This window comes from Sus scrofa, chromosome 1, assembly GCF_000003025.6.
Source record: "Sus scrofa isolate TJ Tabasco breed Duroc chromosome 1, Sscrofa11.1, whole genome shotgun sequence".
NCBI lineage: Eukaryota > Metazoa > Chordata > Mammalia > Artiodactyla > Suidae > Sus > Sus scrofa.
In genome coordinates this window covers 175,260,777-175,282,222 of record NC_010443.5, presented here as the reverse complement: position 1 = coordinate 175,282,222, position 21,446 = coordinate 175,260,777, and the positions used below count along the sequence as shown (strand labels likewise).

Genomic DNA, 21,446 nt, shown 5'->3' with positions numbered 1-21,446 from the left:
AGGAGTTTTAAATCCAAACTCAATATGGATCTGGTTCTTCCCTATTATTACCTGATCTTTGAGATTTTGTAGAAATGGTATTGCCTTAATTCAGTCTTCCTGAAAGTTATTTGGGTCGTTAAGATTGATCCAATTTCTGGATAATTTATTAAATTGTTAATTTGTTTAATGGTTTCCCAGCTATAAAAATGTCAAAGAAAGAGGGAGATTTGCATTTTGATTTCTAATTGCCCTCAATTTCCCTATTTCAAGCCTTTGTGTTCTCTTGACAGAGGGTTATGAAACTATATCTGCAATTGGTCATGACTTCCTATAGCAGGTCCTAGGGGATAAAAACAGAAATCCTTAGGCTTTTACTCTTGTTCTTGTTCACATCTCTATTTTCATCTGGAACCACTCTATCCTGCTCAGTGTGACACAGTGCAGTCTACCTTCTTTCATGTTCTTAGTCCCTGATCTTTGAAGGTACATAGAACGTGCCTTTCCTTTCTTTTCTTATTGTCTATTTAACTCAATATTTACAACTTATTTAAAATGTTGCTTCCCTACAGATGGCTTCTCTGAACCCACAAGCCTAGTTTATGATATTGTTACTTTGTCCATTAAAAATCATAATACTGGGAGGTCCCAACAAGGCTCAGTGGTAAGGAAGCTGACTAGCATCTGCGAGGATGTCGGTTAAAACCCTGACTTTGCTCAGTGGCTTAAGGATCCAGTGCTGCTGTGAGCTATGGTGAAGGCTGACAGCTGTAGCTCTGATTTTACCCCTAGCCTGAGAACTTCCATATGTCACAGGTGTGACGCCCTCCCCACAAAAAAAAAAAAAAAAACTTTTCATTATGGCTTGTATCTTTAGTAGACGTGGAGAATTGGACATAATATGTTCTAAAATTGAATTAAAGCTATGTGTTGTTATATGTTAAGGACTAGGAAATTTCCACACACTTCACAAATAATACTGCAAAAAGAGAATAATGTAAATGTAAGAGGAGGATAAGTTTTATTTTTTCAGTGTCATGGAGTTTTCAGGCTTTAATAGCTAAATCAACTGGGACACAATGAACAGCCAATATTTGCAAAAATATTGTGCGTGTGCATGTGTGTGTTGCTGTCTAGTCACTATTTATATATTCCATGTACATTCATGCTACTCTTTTAAGTATATTCATATTGCTGTGTTAGTTATATATTTAGCTTTAAAAAGTTTTTTTTTTCTTTCATGTATCAGGTAATAATGTGCCCACCTCTATGAGCTTAAACATAATCTTTATAAACCAGTCATGGCAATCCCATTTCTATTTGCCAATGACTGATTTAGGGATATACATGTGATCCAGTTCTGATCAATGAAACACAGAGAAATTGGCTGTTTCTGGGTAAAGAAGAGAGAGACTAGTTCTTGGTGTTATTATTTGAGCCCTGAGTCAAGCCTGGTTTAAGGCCAGAGTTTTTGGCTTTGGTTACAAGCATTAATAAAAAATTTGCTTTTTGCTCATGGCAGTTGGGTGTTTTTCCTTTTTCTTCTCCCCTCTTCCCTCATTTCCTCCTCTCCTTCCTGCCTTCTTTTCTTCTAATCCTCTTGGCCATAGATATAATACATGCAAAGCTGCAGTTTAAATTCAGAACTGTGCCTTCATACTTAAGTTCTCTCACAGGGGTCTGAAAGCATTACACTCACCTTTTCTCTAATACCTGCTTCCTCCACCAGTGTTCTTCATTTCACTTAATGGCACCAGCATCCACTAGCCTCTAGTATGAGAAACCCGACCCCTTTATGTTCCTAATCTAAGTATGTCATCAACTCAGTCAATCCTGCCACTGGAATACCTCTCAGATCTATTCTTTCAATTCTCACTGCTTCTACTCTTCTTTAGGCCTTTACTATCTAGAATCTGGCTCTGGGCCCTGGAGAGTAAGTAGATCACTACATTCTTTCTTATTGAAACTTGCTGTAACCTCTTACTCTTTTTCAACACATTAAACAGGCACACTATCAATCCATTGGCTTGTGACATTTGATGAAATCCATTTGTCAGAAGAGGCCTTTGGATCAGTATTTCCAAATTGATTTCTTTGTTTACAGTTTCTCCCTGCTCTATCAAATTATCCCTCCTTTACAGGTTAATTTGTGAAATATACCACACTCCACCCTTGAAAACACTACTCCAGAAAAAATATCAAATATACACATCATTCAACATTTTATTCAAGTATTATTTATTTACAGCACCCAGTATAGGCCAAGGCACCCAGTACATGCATAGAGGTGAACAAGTCACTCAAGACTGATCATAATTTGGTACCACATCATTGTCTTCCTTTTATTTAACATTGTCTCAAACATTCCATGCTCCAGTATTTTAAAAAAAAAGAGATAACTTTGCTAAACCTACAGTTCACTTTAGTGCCTTGAAATTTTTATCCCATTGTTTCCCAGAGAAGAATTTAAGTATGAATTAAGAATTTACACACTCAGAGTTCCCGTTGTGGCTCAGTGGAAATGAAATCTAGCATCTATGAGGATGCAGGTTCAATTCCTCACCTTGCTCAGTGGGTTAAGGATCCAGTGTTGCCATGAGCTGTGGTTTATGTTATAGATGCGGCTTGGATCTGGCAATGCTGTGGCTGTGGCGTAGCCTGGTGGCAACAGCTCGGATTCAACCCCTAGCCTGGAAACCTCTAGGTGCCACAGGTTTTTTGCTAAAAAGCAAAAAAAAAAAAAAAAAAAAAAAAAAAAAGAATGTACTTACTCTTAAACCCAGACACCTATTGTCAATTAATCCTCGACAAAGGAGGCAAGAATATAAAACTTGAAAAAGACAGTCTTTTCAGCAAGTGGTGCTAGGAAAACTGGACAGCCATAGGTAAATCAATGAAACTGAAACACATCCTCACACCATGCAAAAAATAAACTCAAAATTACTTAAAGACTTAAACATAAGATAAGACACCATAAAACTCCTAGAAGAAAACATAGGAAAAACATTCTCTGACATCAACCATACAAATGTTTTCTCAGGTCAGTCTCCCAAGGCAACAGAAATAAAAGCAAAAATAAACCAGTGGGACCTAATCAAGCTGACAAGCTTTTTTGCACAGCAAAGGAAACCATTAAAAAACAACAAAAAGACAACCTATGGAATGGGAGAAAGTAGTTTCAAATGATGCAACTGACAAGGGCTTAATTTCTAAAATATACAAAGAACTAACACAACTCAATGGTAAAAAAACCAACAAGATGGGATGGGAGTTCCCATCATGGTCCAGTGGTTAGTGAACCTGACTAGTATCCATGAGGATGTGGGTTCCATCCCTGGCCTCACTCAGTGGGTTAGGGATCCGGCATTGCCATGAGCTGTGGTATAGGTCACAGGTGGGGCTCAGATCCTATATTGTTGTGGTTCTGGCCTAGGCCGGCCAGGGGCTACAGCTCCGATTGGACCCCTAGCCTTGGAACCTCCATATGCTTCAGTACTGCCCCAAAAGACTGAAAACAATAACAACAAAAACCCAACAACACAATTGAAAACTGGGCAAAAGACCTGAATAGACATTTCTCCAAAGAAGATATACAGGTGGCCAAGAGGCACATGAAAAAATGCTTAACATCACTAATTATTAGAGAAATGCAAACCAAAACTACTATGAGATACCACCTCATGCTGGCCAGAATGGCCATCATCAATAAGTCCACAAATAACAAATGCTGGAGGGGGTGTAGAAAAAAGGGTACCCTCCTACACTGTTGGTGGGAATGTAAATTAGTACAACCACTATGGAAAACAGTATGGAGGTACCTCAGAAAACTAAATGTAGAAATATCATATGACCCAGCAATTCCACTCCTGAGCATGTATCAGGACAAAACTTTCCTTGAAAAAGATACATGCACCCCTATGTTCATTGCCACACTATTCACAATAGCCAAGACATGGAACAAACTAAATGTCTATCAACAGATGAATGGATTAAGAACAGGTAGTATATACACAGTGGAATACTACTCAGCCACGAAAAAGAACAAAATAATGCCATTTGCAGCAACATGGATGGAACTAGAGACTCTCATACTAAGTGAAGTAAGTCAGAAAGAGAAAGACAAATACCACATGATATTACTTATACATGGACTCTAATATACGGCACAAATGAACTTTTCCACAGAAAAGAAATTCATTGACTTGAAGAACAGACTTGTGGTTGCCTGAGGGGGAGGGGGAGCAAACTTGTGGTTGCTGAGGGGGCTGGCCTGGGAGTTTGGGGTTAATAGATGTGAACTATTGCCTTTGGAGTAGATAAGCAATGAGATCCTACTTTATAGCACATGGAACTATATCTAGTCACTTGTGATGGAACATGATAGAGGATAATGCATGAAAAATTATATGTGTTCAACTGGGTCACTTTGCTTACGGTAGAAATTGACAGAAAACTGTAAATCAACTATAATGGGAAAAAATCATAAAAAAAGAAAAAAAAAGAATTTACGTACTCTAAAGTATGCATTCTAAAACTCTAATTCATTAATGTTAATATAGTACTTAACTGATTTTGCCTTCATTTGATGCCTTTAACCTCCTAACCAGCAATGAAATAAGTAGGATTAGTTTATTTTAGCAGTAAAGTTTCTGTAGGGTTTCTGTGCATCTTTCCTCAACTTCATTCGCTGCTGGGAGCAATGAATTTGAGGTTTACAAATGTTTTCTTATACATAATACCATGCTAATTTTGTACTTCACACCAACTGCAGGATATATATAAAGTTTAGCTAGTAATAGTAAAACTGGGTTCCAAATCCATGCTCTTCGAATCAGTCTCATGCTCTCTACCTTTATAATATCTTGCTTCCATTTCTTCTCATCTCCCTTCTGTCATATCACTCTACCTCCCTTAGCACTTTGATATTTACTACTATATCTCTTCTTTGACATATTTTTTCTTTTCACATTATTTTTATTTTCATATTTTCTTCAGATTACCATATAATTTAAATTTTATTACACAGTCAATACATGTTGCACATTTCTGAAAAAATAGAAACTGCAGAATAGTACAATGAAAACTTTAAGTTCTTTACCTACAGACTACCACGATTTACATGTTGGTGTATATAATTCCTGCTCTGTTTTTGTGTATGTACTTAATAAATAGAGACAATATATTCATTTTAGTCAGGTTTTTTCCCTTTAATACATTGTAAACATTGTTCTGTCATTTAAATGATTGAACATTTTTTTTTGTCTTTTTTTTGTTGTTGTTGTTGTTGTTGTTGCTATTTCTTGGGCTGCTCCCGCGGCATATGGAGGTTCCCAGGCTAGGGGTTGAATCAGAGCTATAGCCACCGGCCTACGCCAGAGCCACAGCAACTTGGGATCCGAGCCGCATCTGCAACCTACACCACAGCTCACGGCAACGCCGGATCGTTAACCCACTGAGCAAGGGCAGGGACCGAACCCGCAACCTCATGGTTCCTAGTCGGATTTGTTAACCACTGCGCCACGACGGGAACTCCTGATTAAACATTTTTAATGACTGTATGCTATGGATTCCATTGGGTAAAGATGCCATTTCATTTTTTTTTTTATTTTTAATTTTTTTCCCACTTTTTAGGGCCACACTGGAGGTATATGGAGTTTCCCAGGCTAGGGGTCTAATTGGAGCTACAGCTGCCGGCCTACGCCACAGCCACAGCCATGCCAGATTCAAGCCACCATCTTAAGCGTACACCACAGCTCACGGCAATGCCAGATCTTAACTCCCTGAGCAAGGCCAGGGATTGAACCCACAACCTCATGGCTCCTAGTCTGATTCGTTTCCGATGCGCCACGATGGGAATTACTTCTTTAAAATTTTTTTAGTTGCAGTGCTGGTGGGGTTAGACTTTTATCACTATCACTGCTGGTTAAAAAAAAATTCCTTTATTCTGATTAATTCGGGCCTTCAGCTCTTTTTTAGTTTTTTCAATCAGTGGTCAGTCTCCAATCCTTCCTCATTTCTGGGCTGGTAAGTTCTTCTTAACAGAGTGCTAGCTAGACTTCTGAGTTCTCAGTATCAAGAAGTTACTAACACAGAGAAAAACCTTTAAGATGTGGGACTGTTACATTATGGCTATTTTCTTTATAATAAAACACAGATTATGTGAAGTAAAGCTTTCGTATTAATAGTAGTGATAAATTAACTGTACTTTTTGAATGCAAAATAATCACTGAAAATAAGGGATGATTAAGGTTACATATAAAGTAATGCTCCTCTTCTGCCTTTAAAATTTACCTTCAATATATCTAACAATCAATGCAAATTTAGTAGGCACATTTGCAAATGATAAATTTGGTCAATTAATAATACTTGGAATTTATAACTATTGTTTGAATAATGAATATAATGAAGAGTGAAGCAGGAGTTCCAGATGTGACTCAGAGGACTAAGAACCTGACTAGTATCCACAAGGATGTGGGTTTGATCCCTGGTCTCATTCAGTGGCTTAAGGATCTGGCAACATGGCATAGTTTGGGCAAGCTTCAGCATAGGTTGAAGACACGGCTCAGATCTGGCATTGCTATGGTTGTGGTGTAGGCCAGCAGCTGCAGCTATGATTTGACCCCTAGTCTGGGAACTTCCATATGCCATAGCTGTGGTCCTAATTAAACCAAAAAAAAAAAAAAAAAACAAAAAAACTTAGGTGGTGGCAAACTATGTCAGAGATCTGTTTCTGTTTGTCATGAGCTAGTGATTTTTTTTTACATTTTCAAAGAGTTGTAAAAAAAAAAAAAATGACGAATATAATGCCAAAATTTGTCTGTGGCCTATAAAGCCAAAATTTTTATTTTATGGTCCTTTACAGAAAATGTTTGCCAACTTTGGACCTAAATTATAGGAACACGATAAAAATCATCTAGAAGAAAAAGAATTTTAAATGTATTTAATTATAAAGGTATATATAAATAGACAAAGTAACCATGACTTTACTCTCCTTTCAAATAAGCTTCAAAATTTTGTTTGCTTTATTTTCTCAGAAATTGTGGTTTAATACAGTCACAATTTTTTTTTTTTTTTTTTTTTTGCTGCAGCCCTAAAGAAGACAAAAGACAAAAATAAGTAAATAAATAAAATAAAAAGCAGGAGTTTCCATCCTGGCTCAGAGGAAACGAATCTGACTAGCATTCATGAAGACCCAGGTTTGATGCCTGGCCTTGCTCAGTGGGTTAAGGATCCATTGTTGCTGTGAGCTATGGTGTAGGCTTGCAGACACGGCTCAGATCCTGTGTTCCTGTGGCTTTGGTATAGGCCAGCAGCTACAGCTCCAACTGGATCTCTAGCCTGGGAATCTCCATAAGCCAAGGATGCAGCCCTAAAAAAAAATTCAAATTGAAAAAAATAAAAAGCAGCCAAATATATTAAAAAACTGGTCAGTGACACAAGAAGTGAAAAAGAATGAAGTTCATAACTGTAATAAAGTGATTATAAGCTACAACACAGAATCACAGAATTTTGGAGCAAAATGGAACTTTAAAAATCTAGTGCAGCCCCCACATTTAATTAATTAATGCCACGACCATGGCATGGGGAAACTCCAGGTCCAGGAATAGAATCCATCCACAGCATCCAGCAGTGGCCCGAGCCACAGCAGTGACTGTGCCGGAACCCTAACCCACTGAACTACTAAGAAACTCCAAGCCCTCACATTTTAGAGATGACAAAACTGAAGCTTCAACCTGGTAAGTGACTTGCCCAAGATCACAGAGCTAATTTCCTATAAAGCTAGAATTATAATGTGGTTCTACTGTTAGATCAATAGAGATAGGTTAATATTGTATCAAGTAAAAAGTGAAAGTGATAGGTCAATATTATAATACATTATTTTCCCAATTTTAACATATATAGAAGCTGGAAAAATAGGACACCTCTCACACATCTACAGAAATAAATCCTTTTATTTTATAACATTTCTTTTCTTTTTTAAGATGCATACAGTACTTATAGCCCAAGAATTCTGAGAAAAGCTATAGAATACCTGGCACTATATTTGAGAATTACACAACTGGGCAGCAAAATAACACCTTTATAATGTCAGGACATACAGAAATAAAATTTAGTGTTTTGCACACAAAAATAGGGAAGTTACATTCGACACGTTTCCTTAAACGTGCATTTAAAATGTCTAAATGTTTTCTAAAACTTTGGTCATCATGCTTTATTATAGTCTGTTAAATTTCACAATTATGTAGATGATTAAACCCAAATGGTGAGCAAATATATCACATTAACACAGCAGCAAAAGCAAGCTAATACTGCAGAATCATATTAGCAGACTGATTTCAGAAATACATGTTTTTCACAAACAGCACACAAAACTTAGTTTGTGATAACATAGTTTAATGACTCTTCTTCCACTTCATAAAATAAGGCTGAGGAATGAGACATAGCAGAACATGATTACATAATAAAAGGTATATTTTTAATTAAAAGGTCTAATTGTACATATAGGGCAACAAAATTGCAGTTACTATATAGAATAGTGCAAATGAGCAGGACTTTTCTCAAAAATATTAAAATTGGATTCACCCCATGTGCGTCAGATTTCATGAATATTAGACATCATTTTAGATTTTTGTGTGATGGGTGCAAGTGACAGGGTTGATAGTATACTTACAGGCTACAAACAAAAATAGCTATTGACTTAGTTTACTGAATGAGAAGTGCAGGCACTGAAAATCTAATTTTAAAAAAACTTCCATTTGTCATCATGTAAACGGTTTTGTTCGTTAAACCATATTTCATCAAAGACCCATAATTCATTTCAAATTGTCATATCGAGCAATTCCTCTAAACTCTTTTTTATGTGTGATGGTTGAGATGCAGCCTGATTTAACAGATTCTGACCCATCTGTGTAAAAAGCACTTTTGATAATTTAGCTGTGGCTGCTCGTATATTTCCTCCAGCTCCAGGCAGAGAGCCACTATTTGTCATGTTCCCTAAGAGATGCCATAAAACAACCAACACTTTTTGTTCTGTGGCATGGGGCTTCCTTTGATAAAGTTCTGTAACAATATCTGAAACATAAAAATATGGTAAACAGTGAGGTTTTAAAAAATAATCAAGTTCTGACAATTAAAAAGCATGTAAAATAAACTAAGCTTCTTCCCTATGCTATTTGCCCTAAAATGTTAGGTATCTTCAAAAAAAGTAAGGCCAGAAACTTAGCTCCCAAAGACTTGGATCTCTGAATATTAGAATTCTACATATTACAATTAGTTCAGGAAAAAGTAATAAAGACAGAAATGAAACCAAAAATTCACCTCAGTGTTTTCCAAATGTAATTAAGTCAAAACATACATATTTTAAACTCATACAGATTTTTATTAAACACTTAATTTGAAATAGCAGTTTTCTATGAGTATCAACATTTGATTTTAATGTCTTTTTTATTTATCTTGTTTATTTCTACTAACAGGAAGACTAAACACTCACTGGGTAAAAAAGAAATAAAATTCTTTTGAAGAAAATTTTTGGGGTACAGGTCTTAAAAGGTCCTTTTGTGGATTATTATACAATTTATTTCTACTTCATGGATAATGATATTAGTTTGATAGCTATCCTAAAATTGAATTGAAATACCCATCAGTGTATCCTTGGCTAATAAAATACTTCTTTAGAAATAACAATTAAAAAATATTTACCAGCAAGCTTTTCAGTCATATCTTGTTTGGCCTTTCCATTTAAAAACTGAGCTTTTGTGCAAAATGGTTGCAGAAGTAAGTAATTATCTAAACAAAAAGAATAACAGAGATACATGTTTAAAGAATTATAAGATCTGGAGTTCCCGTTGTGGCTCAGCAGTAACAAACCCGAACAGTATCCACGAGAATGCAGGTTTGATCCCTGGCGTCACTCAGTGTGGGTTAAAGATCTGGTGTTGCTGTTTCTCTGCAAACTTGTTAGCATTTGGTGTTGTCACTATTTTTTTTTTTTCCTTTGGCCACACCCACAGCATATGAAGTTCCTGGGCCAGGGATCTAATCAGTGCCACAGCTGAGGCGAACGTGGTCCTTAAGCCACTGAGGGAGGCCAGGGATCAAACCCACAACCTCATGGATACTAGTTGGGCTCATTATTGCTGAACTACAATGGGAACTTGTGTTGTCCCTATTTTTAATTTTAGCTGTTCCAATACTTGCTACAGACTGAATGTTTGTGTCCCCCACCCAAATTCATAAGCTGAAACTCAATTCCCAGTGTGATGATGTTTGAAGGTGGAGCTTTTGAGGGGTAATCAACACATGAAGGTGGACCCCTCATGAATGGGATCAGTGCTTTTGTAAAGGAGGTCTTAAAGATCTCCCTTGCCCCTTCTACCATCTGAGGACATAGTAAAAAGATGGACATTTATAAACCAGGAGGAGGGTCCTCATCTAACACTTAATCTGCTGGTGTCTTGATCTTGGACTTCCCAGGCTCCAGAACGGTGAAAAATAAATGTTTGCTGTTTCTAAGCCATCCAATCTGTGGTAGTTTGTTACAACAACCTGGACAGACTAACACACTCATGTAATGAAAATGGTCTTAAGTTGTATTTGCATTTTCCTAATGACTGGTGATGTTAAACATCTTTTTATGTGTTTATTTGCCATCCCTATAAATGTTTCTTCATGTTTTTGCCCATTTTCTAGTTAGATTGTTTGCTTTTTAAAAAAACATTGAATTTTAAGAGGCCTTTGTATATTCTAGATATGAATTCTTTGTCAGCTATTTCCTCCAAGTCTGTAGTTTGTTTTGTAGAATAATTGGGATGACAACATAGAGGATGACTTCTCTAGTTAATTATGAGCTAAACTACAGAAACATGGTTATGAAAGATGGAGACCTCAGCATCCAGAACTATTGACGCAACCTAAACTTGAACTGTTTACTAAAACCCAGGACAGAGATCCCAGGATAAGCTATTTTAAAAATATGCTTATTTTATTACTCACTTATATTTATTTTTACTTTTGTAACACACACAAAATATATATATATATTTTTTGTCTTTTGTCTTTCTAGGGCCGCACCCGCAACACATGGAGGTTCCCAGGCTAGGGGTCTAATCGGAGCCAAAGCTGCCGGCCTACACCACAGCCACAGCAACACCAGATCTGAGCCTTGTCTGGAACCTTCATCACAGCTCACAGCAACGCTGGATCCTTAGCCAATGAACAAGCCTAGGGATCAAACCTGCACCACATGGTTCCTAGTCAGATTCATTTCTGATGGGCCATGACTGGAACTCAGACAAAAATAAATATTTTGATCTAGAAAAAAAATAGGGTTGGACTTCTCTTATGGCACAGCAGCTTAAGGATCCAGCATTGTCACTGTAGTGGTGTGGGTAGCTGCTGTGGTGCAGGTTTGACTACTGGCCCAGGAACTTCCACATGCAGTGGGTGTGGCCAAAACAACAACAAAAAAAAGAGTTTTGAAGAACAAATGTTTTAAATTTTGGTGAAATCCAATTTATGGACTTTTTATGGATCATAGTTTTAGCGTTATGCTAACAACTCTTCACAAGTATAGGTCCTAAGGATTTTCTTATTATAGTCTAAAAGTTTAAGTTAGCAGTTCCCATTGTGGCTCAGCAATAGCCAACCCAACTAGTACCCCTGAGGACACTGGTTTGTAATCCCTAGCTTCACTCAGTGGGTTAAGGATCTGGTGTTGCTGTGAGTTGTGGTGTATGTCGCAGATGCGGCTCAGATTTGGCGTTGCTGTGGCTGTGGTGTAGGCTGGCAGCTGTAGCTCTAATTGGACCCCTAGCCAGAGAACCTCCATATGCCACAGGTATGGCCCTAAACAGCAACAACAACAACAAAAAAGTTATGCAGTTAAATTTTACATTTAAATATATGATCTATTTTGAGATAATTGCGTCATATATGAAGTTGATGTAGAAAACAAGAATTGAAAAGTCAAAAAGTAAGGAGGGAGTTCCTGTTATAGCACAGCGGAAAAGAATCTGATTAGGAATGATGACGTTACAGGTTCGATACCTGGCCTCGCTCAGTGGTTAAGGATCCGGCATTGCTGTAAGCTGTGGTGTAGGTTGCAGATGTGGCTCACATCTGGCATTGCTGTGGTTCTGGTGTACACTGGAAGCTATAGCTCTGATTAGACCCCTAGCCTGGGAACCTCCATATGCCCTAAAAAGACAGAAGGAAAAAAAAAAAAAGGACAAAAAAAAATTAAGGAGAGAAAGTTGATCTAATCGGATGGTATTTAACTAAAAATAACTAAAATTACTACTGAGAAAATAAAAAAATTTTATCACAACATTAAATGACAAAAATTGAACAGCTAGGTTTTTGGCATTACAAAAAATGTGTAGAACCAGAAACTACAGCCAAAATAATGAGTGACAAAGTAAGATTTCTTACCTACATGCTGAATCAGTGCCTGAATAACATTTGTGGCAGCAGCATAGATGCCTGGATTCTTGGAATTCAGATTGTTATCTACTATTGCTGGAATTAGCATGTTGATTATAGGAGATAAGTTGTCTCTAATCAAAGGAATCATTTTATGCATTGTTTCTAGAGCCACCAGATTTACTTTACTATTGGAATCATGAAGTCGAGATTTAAAAGCATCAAAGATCTGAAAGCAAATTGGTAAATTATTTAAAGTGAAATAATATTGATATCTATTATATTTAAGCTCCTTATGACATTTCACAGTATTTATCCTTCTAAAGGAGAAATGTACTATTTTAAAACACACACACACACACACACACACATACACACACACACACACACACACACACAGCTCCTGTCGTGGCTCAGTGGTTAACAAATCCGACTAGGAACCATGAGGTTGCGGGTTCGATCCCTGGTCTTGCTCAGTGGGTTAAGGATCCAGCGTTGCCGTGAGCTGTGGTGTAGGTCGCAGATGTGGCTCGGATCCTGCGTTGCTGTGGCTCTGGTGTAGGCCGGCGGCTACAGCTCCGATTAGACCCTAGCCTGGGAATCTCCATGTGCTGTGGGAGCAGCCCTAGAAAAGGCAAAAAGACAAAAAACAAAAACAAAAAACAAACCACACACACATCTTATTTAACATGAACTTGAGATAATAGGAACCTTATAACAATTTGGATGCTAAATCTAAAGGTCAAATTTTCTTTCAGCAAAAAGAGAAGCCTTCATAAATCACCTAAAAAGACTCAATTAAGGTTGAGAAATTCTGTTCAGTACACAGATGACTAAGACTTACTGTAAATATGATAAAAATGTTCTTTTCTAAAATGTGCAGGTTAGTTTAGCTAACTTTAGGAACTTAAAAAAAATTCTATTTTTATCTCTATTTGTAACAGAAGTAAATATGCAAGTTTTACTGTAGAGATTTAACCTAGTTTCAGTTTATAGGTTTCTCACAAGATTTGTGAAGCAATTTTTTTTTTTTTTAATTTCCTTTTTAGGGCCGCACCCATGGCATAGAGGCTCACAGGCTAGGGGTCTAATAGGAGCTACAGCTGCTGGCCTATGCCACAGCAATGCCAGATCCGAGCTGTATCAGTGACCTACACCACAGCTCAAGGCAACGCCGGATCCTTAACCCACTGAGTGAGGCCAGGGATCGAACCCATAGTCACATGGTTCATAGTCGAATTCGTTTCTGCTGCATCAGGACGGGAACTCCCTGCGAAGCAATTTTAGAGTTAAGTTTGTATTATTACCTCTTAAGTACTTAAACAATTGTTCCTTGCTCTTCTAATTCCGAGCTTTCCTAAATTCAAGATATAATAAAGTGAAAGCTAAGCAATTCTTTAGTATGTCAGGTAAGGAAAGAGCTATTCTGTGAGACTGACTATTAACTAATAATTCCTGATACATACATCAGGATATAAAAATTACTCAACAGATATCAGAAAATGTAACTTTCTAGTTCCCAAGAATGACATGGTAACATGTTACTTTTCTTCTGAAAATTAAGAGATACCACCACTGGAATTAAGAGCTGTTACAGTATGTTTGCCAAATTTAATGAACCCAATACAAATTTAAAATGGAATTTAATGAATAAATTACTCTTGGAATTAACTGACCTAAACTCTGATGAAGCATAAACAATCCACTAACATTTATTATATCTCTCTTTTCACTGCTTTTTATCTTCTTATATACATTATAAAGTACAAATATATTTATAAATACAGTAGCATAATATATAAATTAGCTTTATGCAAATTTCTAGCCTACATATGAAAAATTTTATTATCTAATTCTAAGTCATATCAGGTCTCTTAAGTGCCTGATTTTTAAAATATATATAGATTCACTCAAGATATACTTATTGAATGCTAGGTTCTGAGAGCTCTGAACATATGGAGCTTTCAAGGAGTTGTCATCTAGTGGGGGGAAGTCAAACAGGTAAGATGCTATTTTCTTACTCTTTTCCTCAATTACTTTCAATTGTTCTAGAATGCTTTTAACATAGCGGAACCTAAACAATCTGTTATTTTCACTAAATCTATTTTAAGACTTTAAAGTAATATATATATATATATATATCAAGTATTAAGATAAAGGCAATTTTTATACTACTGAACTTTGTTAACCAACAATTAAAAATGAAAATTAATTTTTACAGTCCTTACCTTCACAATATTTCCAACAACAAGCTCTTGATTGTTTTCTGTATCTGATAAAAGCTGCTTGATCCCATTAATACGATCCCGAAAGTCTTTTGCATTTAATAAACCTGTTATGACTTTAATGTACTCAGCACTTTCTGAGGAATTGCGGGGAACTGATTTTCTGGTAAATTCACGAATTTCAGTTACCTCTCTAAAGTGAAAAAAAGGTAAAACACAATAAATCATTCTTATAGTGTATTTTTTTTTTTTCCATCTTTTTAGGGCTGTACCCATGGCATACGGAAGTTCCCAGGCTAGGGGTCGAATCAGAGCTGCAGCTGCTGGCCCACCCATAGCCACAGCAACGCCTGATCCTTAACCCACTGAGTGAGACCAGGGATTGAACTTGTGTCCTCATGGATACTAGGTGGCTTCGTTACCACTGAGCTACGACAGGAACTCCATCATGCGTTCATTTTTAAAAAATTTACAAAATGACTTAACCTAGAGCTACAATAACTGTGTTTTAGGTACCTAATATTTTCCCTGGGTTTGGTGGCTTGCTAGGAGGCCTCGTAGGATTCAGCATGTAGTTTTAGTCATGGTTAAATTTTATTATAGCAAAAGGATACAAAGCAAAATCAGCCAAGAGAAAAGACACATGGGGTCAACGTCTAGAGGAAACTAGACTCAAGTTTCGAAGGGTCCTTTCCTAGTGGAGTCACACAGTATAAGCTTAATTCCTCCAGCAACAAACTGGGACAATGCATGTGAAATGTCGTCTACCAATGAAACTTATTTTTATGGGGAGTTAGTCATGACTGGTTTTCTGCCTTGGTCATACCAAAATTCTTAGACTTGCAGAAGGAAAGCAGGTCTTCAGCACTAACCAAATTGTTAACCCAAATAATACAGGCACAGTAAATTACTCCTATCAGTTAAGGAATGGTGGGAATCCTCCAGAAATCCTAGTTTCCAGTTGGTAGCCAAAGGCTAACCTCACAAGCTAGCCTTTACAAGGACAGCGGTCTCAGTCCTGAGATGTTAACATTTTTCTGCAAAATATTCACATAAACATGCCTGGGAAAATTATAATCTTGAGACCAGCAGGATTTACTATTTCAACGACTTAGTATTGGTAGCATAATGCTTTCCATTGCTATAAAGCAGTCACTCAATGTGACAGATGATCTCTGTCAACTTTCATATATGATATACAGCAGCATTCATTACATCTCTCTGTGAACTGTACTTTGAATAGCAAGGTTCCAAAGCATATATTTTCACATGGATTTTTATTTTTTTAAATAAAATTTATTATTCAAAGGTACACAAATACAGATAATATGAAAGACACTGTGTATCTCCTCATATAACTTTTAAAATAATGTTTAAATACATATGTATTTGCTTTTAGCGCCACAACCGAGACACATGGAGGTTCCCAGGCTAGGGGGCGAATCAGAGCTATAGCTGCCAGGCCACGACACAGCCACAGCAATGCCAGATCTGACCCATGTCTGTGACCTATACCAAAACTCATGGCAATGCCAGATCCCCAACCCACTGAGCAAGGCCAGGGAAGGAACCCGCATCCTCATGGATACTAGTTATATATATATATATAGATATATATCTATATATATATATATTTTTTTGTCTTTTTGCCATTTCTTGGGCCGCTCCCGCAGCATATGGAGGGTCCCAGGCTAGGGATCTAATTGGAGCTGTAGCCACAGGCCTACACCAGAGCCATAACAACATGGGATCCGAGCCACGTCTGTAACCCACACCACAGCTCATGGCAACACCGGATCGTTAACCCACTGAGCAAGGCCAGAGATCAAACCCGCAACCTCATGGTTCTTACTTGGATTCGTTAACCACTGCACCACGATAGGAACTCCGCATATATAATTATATTTATAAAATTTTTAAGAGCAGTTTTTTTTCTGGTTGGTGATATTATAGGTAATTGGTTAAATTCCTTTAATGTGTGTATATTTCAAAGTTTTTATTCCCTCCCTAACCCTAACTATGTATAACTAATAATCAAGGGGGAAAAGTAAAGGCTATAAAATAAAAAAAATTGATCAGCGTTGTCCAACACAGGCCTAATATTGACAAGTTCAATAACACTAAATTTTTATTAATGTTTAGACCATGTAAAAGCAAGTTGCTGTGAATATATAATTGCCTTATTAAATGTAATCACTAGGGTTCCTGCTGCAGCTCATAGGCTGATGAACCCAACTAGTATCCAAAAGGATGCAAGTTCGATCCCTGGCCTTGCTCAAGGGGTTAAGGATCCGGCGTTACTGTGAGCTGTGGTTTAGGTTGCAGATGAAGCTCGGATCTGGTGTTGCTATGGCTGTGGAGTAAGCAGACGGCTACAGCTCCATTACGACCCCTAGCCTGGGAACCTCCATATGATGTGGGTATGGCCCTAAAAAAAAAAAAAAAAAAAAAATCTAATCACCACACATTTTCAAAGTCCTTACCAACTTCCAAAACTCCATTAAATTTCAACAAATACCCCCATGATGTTTCATGAAAACATTCAAATGAGACTCCCATCACTAGGGAGTAATTTCTCTAATAATGTGGACTCTCAAAAAAGATTCTACCTTTCCGCTGAACTGAAAGCATCTCTATAAACAGTTGATGACCTGGTATTTCCAACACTGCCAGTATGAGATCGTCTTCCTTTCGCTGAAGGAGGATCTAGTGGTATCTCTCCCAAACCCTACAGGTAAATATAAAGAAAGACAATGCAATTAAAAGACTTAGAGCTGGTAAAGGGAAATAACTTATACATTGTAATTTCCATAGCAGTCATTGTTGATCTCTTTTATGACTGAAAGTGTATATTAATAACATGCTATACTTGTGCTTTAAAGGGTATCAGGATTTCCCACTGTGGCACAGTGGGTAAGAATCCGAATTTAGCAGCTTGGGTCACTGAGGAGGTACAGATTCGATCCGAGGCCAGGAGCAGTGGATTAAAGGATCTAGCACTGTCACAGCTGTGGATCAGATTCAATCCCTGGCCTGGGCATTTCCATATGCTGTGGGTGCAGCCATAAAATAAATACATACATACATAAATAAACAGTATCAAATATATAAGCTATCTTGTAACTAAAAGCAAATTGACAAAATATGTGACTAACTAATAAGAAATGATATTGGCTTGGTAAAACTGTTTAAAATTTTAAAAATTGGGAGTTCCTGTTGTGGCGCAGCAGAAACAAATCTGACTAGTATCCATGAAGATGTGGGTTTGATCCCTGGCCTCACTCAGTGGGTCGGGGATCTGGTATTACTGTGAGCTATGGTGTAGATCGCAGATGTGGCTCAGATCCCAAGTTGCTGTGACTGTGGTGTAGGCAGGCAGCTGCAGCTCTGATTTGACCCCTGGACTGGAAACTTTCATATGCCACAGGTGCAGACCTAAAAAAAAAAAAATTACTATCTATATTTTATAACTACTCTTTCTAAATCTTAAAATCTATATAGAAAATATGAATATATATAAAAATATGAACACATTACATAAACAATGAATTCTATGCAACACCAGTATAAGAATAAACACTTTGATAAGAATTATTTTAAACGTATTTTTTTCTGATACTTGTAATTGAAATGACTCACTGATATAATCCCCCTCATTATAGTAAAGATAATTTTTTGCATGATTATTTTAATTCTCTATGAATTAAGACAACACCAATAGGCAGAAAAAAATGCTCTAAGATGTTTACTGCAATACATATTTAAAATATCCCATCATAAATGAATCCTTTGCCCGAGGTTAATAATATATAAATAGATTACTTTTTTACAAGACACTTTTCACTTTTCATTTTGCTTGTTATTCTCTCAGATACTCATTTTACAAAGATTTTTCTTTCCTTTTGCTTCTTCTTTTTTTTTTTTTTTTTTTTTTCGGTTGTACTCCTTCATGTGGAAGTTAAGGCCAGGGATTGACTCTGTGCCACAGCAGTGACAATGCCAGATCCTTAAACTGCTGAGGACTCCTACAGACTTTTTTGAATCCTCATTATCTACCAAGATAAATAAGATATGAGGCTAGTTCTCAAGGATCTCTTATCAATACATCACAGTGTGTCAGTAGCTGTAACAGTGGAACATACATGGTAAATAAAGCAGAGAACAAGTGTGATAAACATCATTATATTTTTATTTATTTATAAAAACTAAAAAAAATTCTGGTTTAAGAAATAAAGTAGGAGGAGTTCCTGCTGTGCCACAATGGTAATGAACCTGACTATCCATGAGGAAGAGGGTTCAATCTCTGGCTCCACTCAGTGGGTTAAGGATCTGGTGTTGCCATGAGCTGTAGTGTAGGCCAGCAGTTGCAGCACCAATTTGATCTCTAGGCTGGGAACTTTCATATGCTGTGGGTGTGGCCCTAAAACGAAAAAAAAAAAAAAAAAAAAAAAAGCAAGCAAGCAAGCATGTGGAGAATTCCCATTGTAGCTCAGCAGGTTATGAACCCGACTAGTATCCATGAGGATCCAGGTTCAATCCCTGGCCCCGCTCAGTGGGTTAAGGATCCCATGTTGCTGTGGCTATGGTGTAGGCTAGCAGCTACAGCTCCGATTGGACCCCTAGCCTGGGAACTTCCATATGCTGCAGGTGTGGCCCTAAAAAGAAAAAAAAAAAAGTGACAGGCCTAAAATTATATAGTTGCTAATTCTCTAAGTTGTAATTCAAACCCAAGTATTGTAATTCCAATAAACCACACTACAATCTACCCAACATCAAACTTCTGTTCAATAAATATTCGCTGATACTACAAATCTCTATTTAGCATTGCGATTGCTGAAATGATACTATAGATATATTCTGAAGGGTTAACACAAATAACCAAAGAATTATTTCTAACTTTTACCTTCCTGGGCAAATGAATGTTGCTTTTAAAGTTGTTTATGAAACAAACTTCTTGGAGTTCCTACTGTGGCTTAGTGGGATAAGAACCCAACATAGTGTCTGTGAGGATACAGGTTTGATCCCTGGCCTTGCTCAGTGGGTTAAGGATCTGGTGCTGCAACAAGCTGCAGCGTACGTCACAGATGCGGCTCAGATCTGGTGTTGCTATGGTTGTGGTGTAGATCAGCAGCTGCAGCTCTGATTCAATTCCTAGCCTGGAAACTTCCATATGCTGCAGGTGTAGCCATAAAAAGAAAAAAAAAAAAAAAAGAAATAAACTCTTCTACATACCTTTTGCCGTAAACTTTTAATAGACTCCTTAATATATGGCAAATCTTTAGATGGGACATATTTTTCAAGCATTTTGTCAAAGTTAGGATGACACATCATGAGGAAAAGCATCTTTCGACCATAATACCTATGGATATTTGAGAAATATGTAAATAATTCTATAAATCTTAATAAGCTCAATTGTGTCCTCAGATCCAATTTTTTTTCCAATAGAAAAAAACTATCTACATTAAGACTGCAATCTCTATTCTAAGTAAAATAATGAGGTAGCTACACTAACTGGACTAGACAGTATAGCATTCTCTTGCCACCTACCTTGAAAAACAACAGAGCTTCAAACCTTTTAGCTATGTGTCAGATGGAGAGCAAAAACATTTGACTCTATTTTCAGGTACCCTAGGGTCCATATCAAGGATAGCATTGGGTAGAACTGTAAACTAAGAGAAGTGTGTCTTTGTCCTGGGTTCCTGGCCTGATAACCACGTGTTACTCAGCTGATGGCCAGATGTTCTGCCTGAGTTAAACTTTCCAAAGTTCTATATTTAAGACCCTCTCTTTCTTCTTTTTTCCTGCCAAAACTTACCTGAGTTTCAATTCTTCAAAACCCTATTTTTTGCTACCTAAAATATACCCAAAGTTACTTGGTAAATCGTGGCTGACATATCAATGAATGTCTAATGTTCTCTTTTATGCTATATGAATTTTAAAATAATTCTTTTAGGATAATACCTTAAGCCAAGATAGCATTCTAATGGTACATGATATGGTGGAAGTACATATTGGAGTTACTTTTGGTTAAGGGGGTCTTGTAGTACCTCATAATAATGCTATATTGGTATTCTTCAAGGAGGCTTGGACTTTAAATAATTAGAGTTATACTTTTACTTACAACTTGGAATATATGAAGCTAGAAGAACCAGAGGAGGCAAGGCTTTTGTGAGGGAAATAATATAGGATGATCTCAGGATCATCTATATCAACCAGACTCCTTCAAATGTAATAAAATTATTGAAAGGGAGGTAAATATCATTGAACAAAAATTACTTTTCTTGCTTCACAAACAGAATAAGGTCAACATCTAGATAAGTAGCTCCTAATTAGTTATAGTTTCAAAGATGACTCTTTTATCCCAGAATATTAATAACTGTAGGTCTACTACTGGCCATAATAAAATGAATGGCTAAAACAAATAAGTAAACAAACAAAAGGGACACAAAATGTAAAAAATACATAAAACTTGAAAGTTGTAATCAACTCATAAATTTAAAACATCAAATAAGAATCTAAGAAATGACAAAGTGGATTAGAAGAATTACCATGCCATTAAGGAAAGGTTAAAATGTACACAAAACATTTATTATAAATCTAAATCTTATTTTGTACCTAACTAGTCAATTGAGATCTGATCCTCCTAAACTATTTTGAACTTTACTGTGGTATGCAGAACTTCTAAAATGGTAAGCTAGGAAATAATGTCATTTGCAGCAACATGGAGGGACCTAGAGCTTATCATACTAAGTGAAGTCAAAAAGAGAAAAACAAATACAAATATCATATCACTTACATGTGGAATCTAAAATATGACACAAA

General features: G+C 36.8%; 1 protein-coding gene across 11 annotated transcripts in view; it reads right to left on the bottom strand.

Annotated features, from left to right (window-relative positions):
* TOGARAM1 (TOG array regulator of axonemal microtubules 1) overlaps positions 7,914-21,446 on the bottom strand; it is a 76,138-nt gene continuing 62,605 nt past the window's right edge. For all 11 annotated transcript variants that reach the window (XR_002346627.1, XM_005659920.3, XM_005659921.3 and 8 more), the window contains 6 exons: positions 19,857-19,983; positions 17,234-17,352; positions 14,628-14,817; positions 12,409-12,628; positions 9,679-9,765; positions 7,914-9,051 (listed from right to left, as the gene is read on the bottom strand). Coding sequence is in view for 10 of the 11 variants with exons in the window: in XM_005659920.3 (XP_005659977.1) it covers positions 8,798-9,051; positions 9,679-9,765; positions 12,409-12,628; positions 14,628-14,817; positions 17,234-17,352; positions 19,857-19,983 (997 nt within the window). In the remaining variant the exon portion in view is untranslated. The remainder of the gene's footprint in view (positions 9,052-9,678; positions 9,766-12,408; positions 12,629-14,627; positions 14,818-17,233; positions 17,353-19,856; positions 19,984-21,446) is intronic.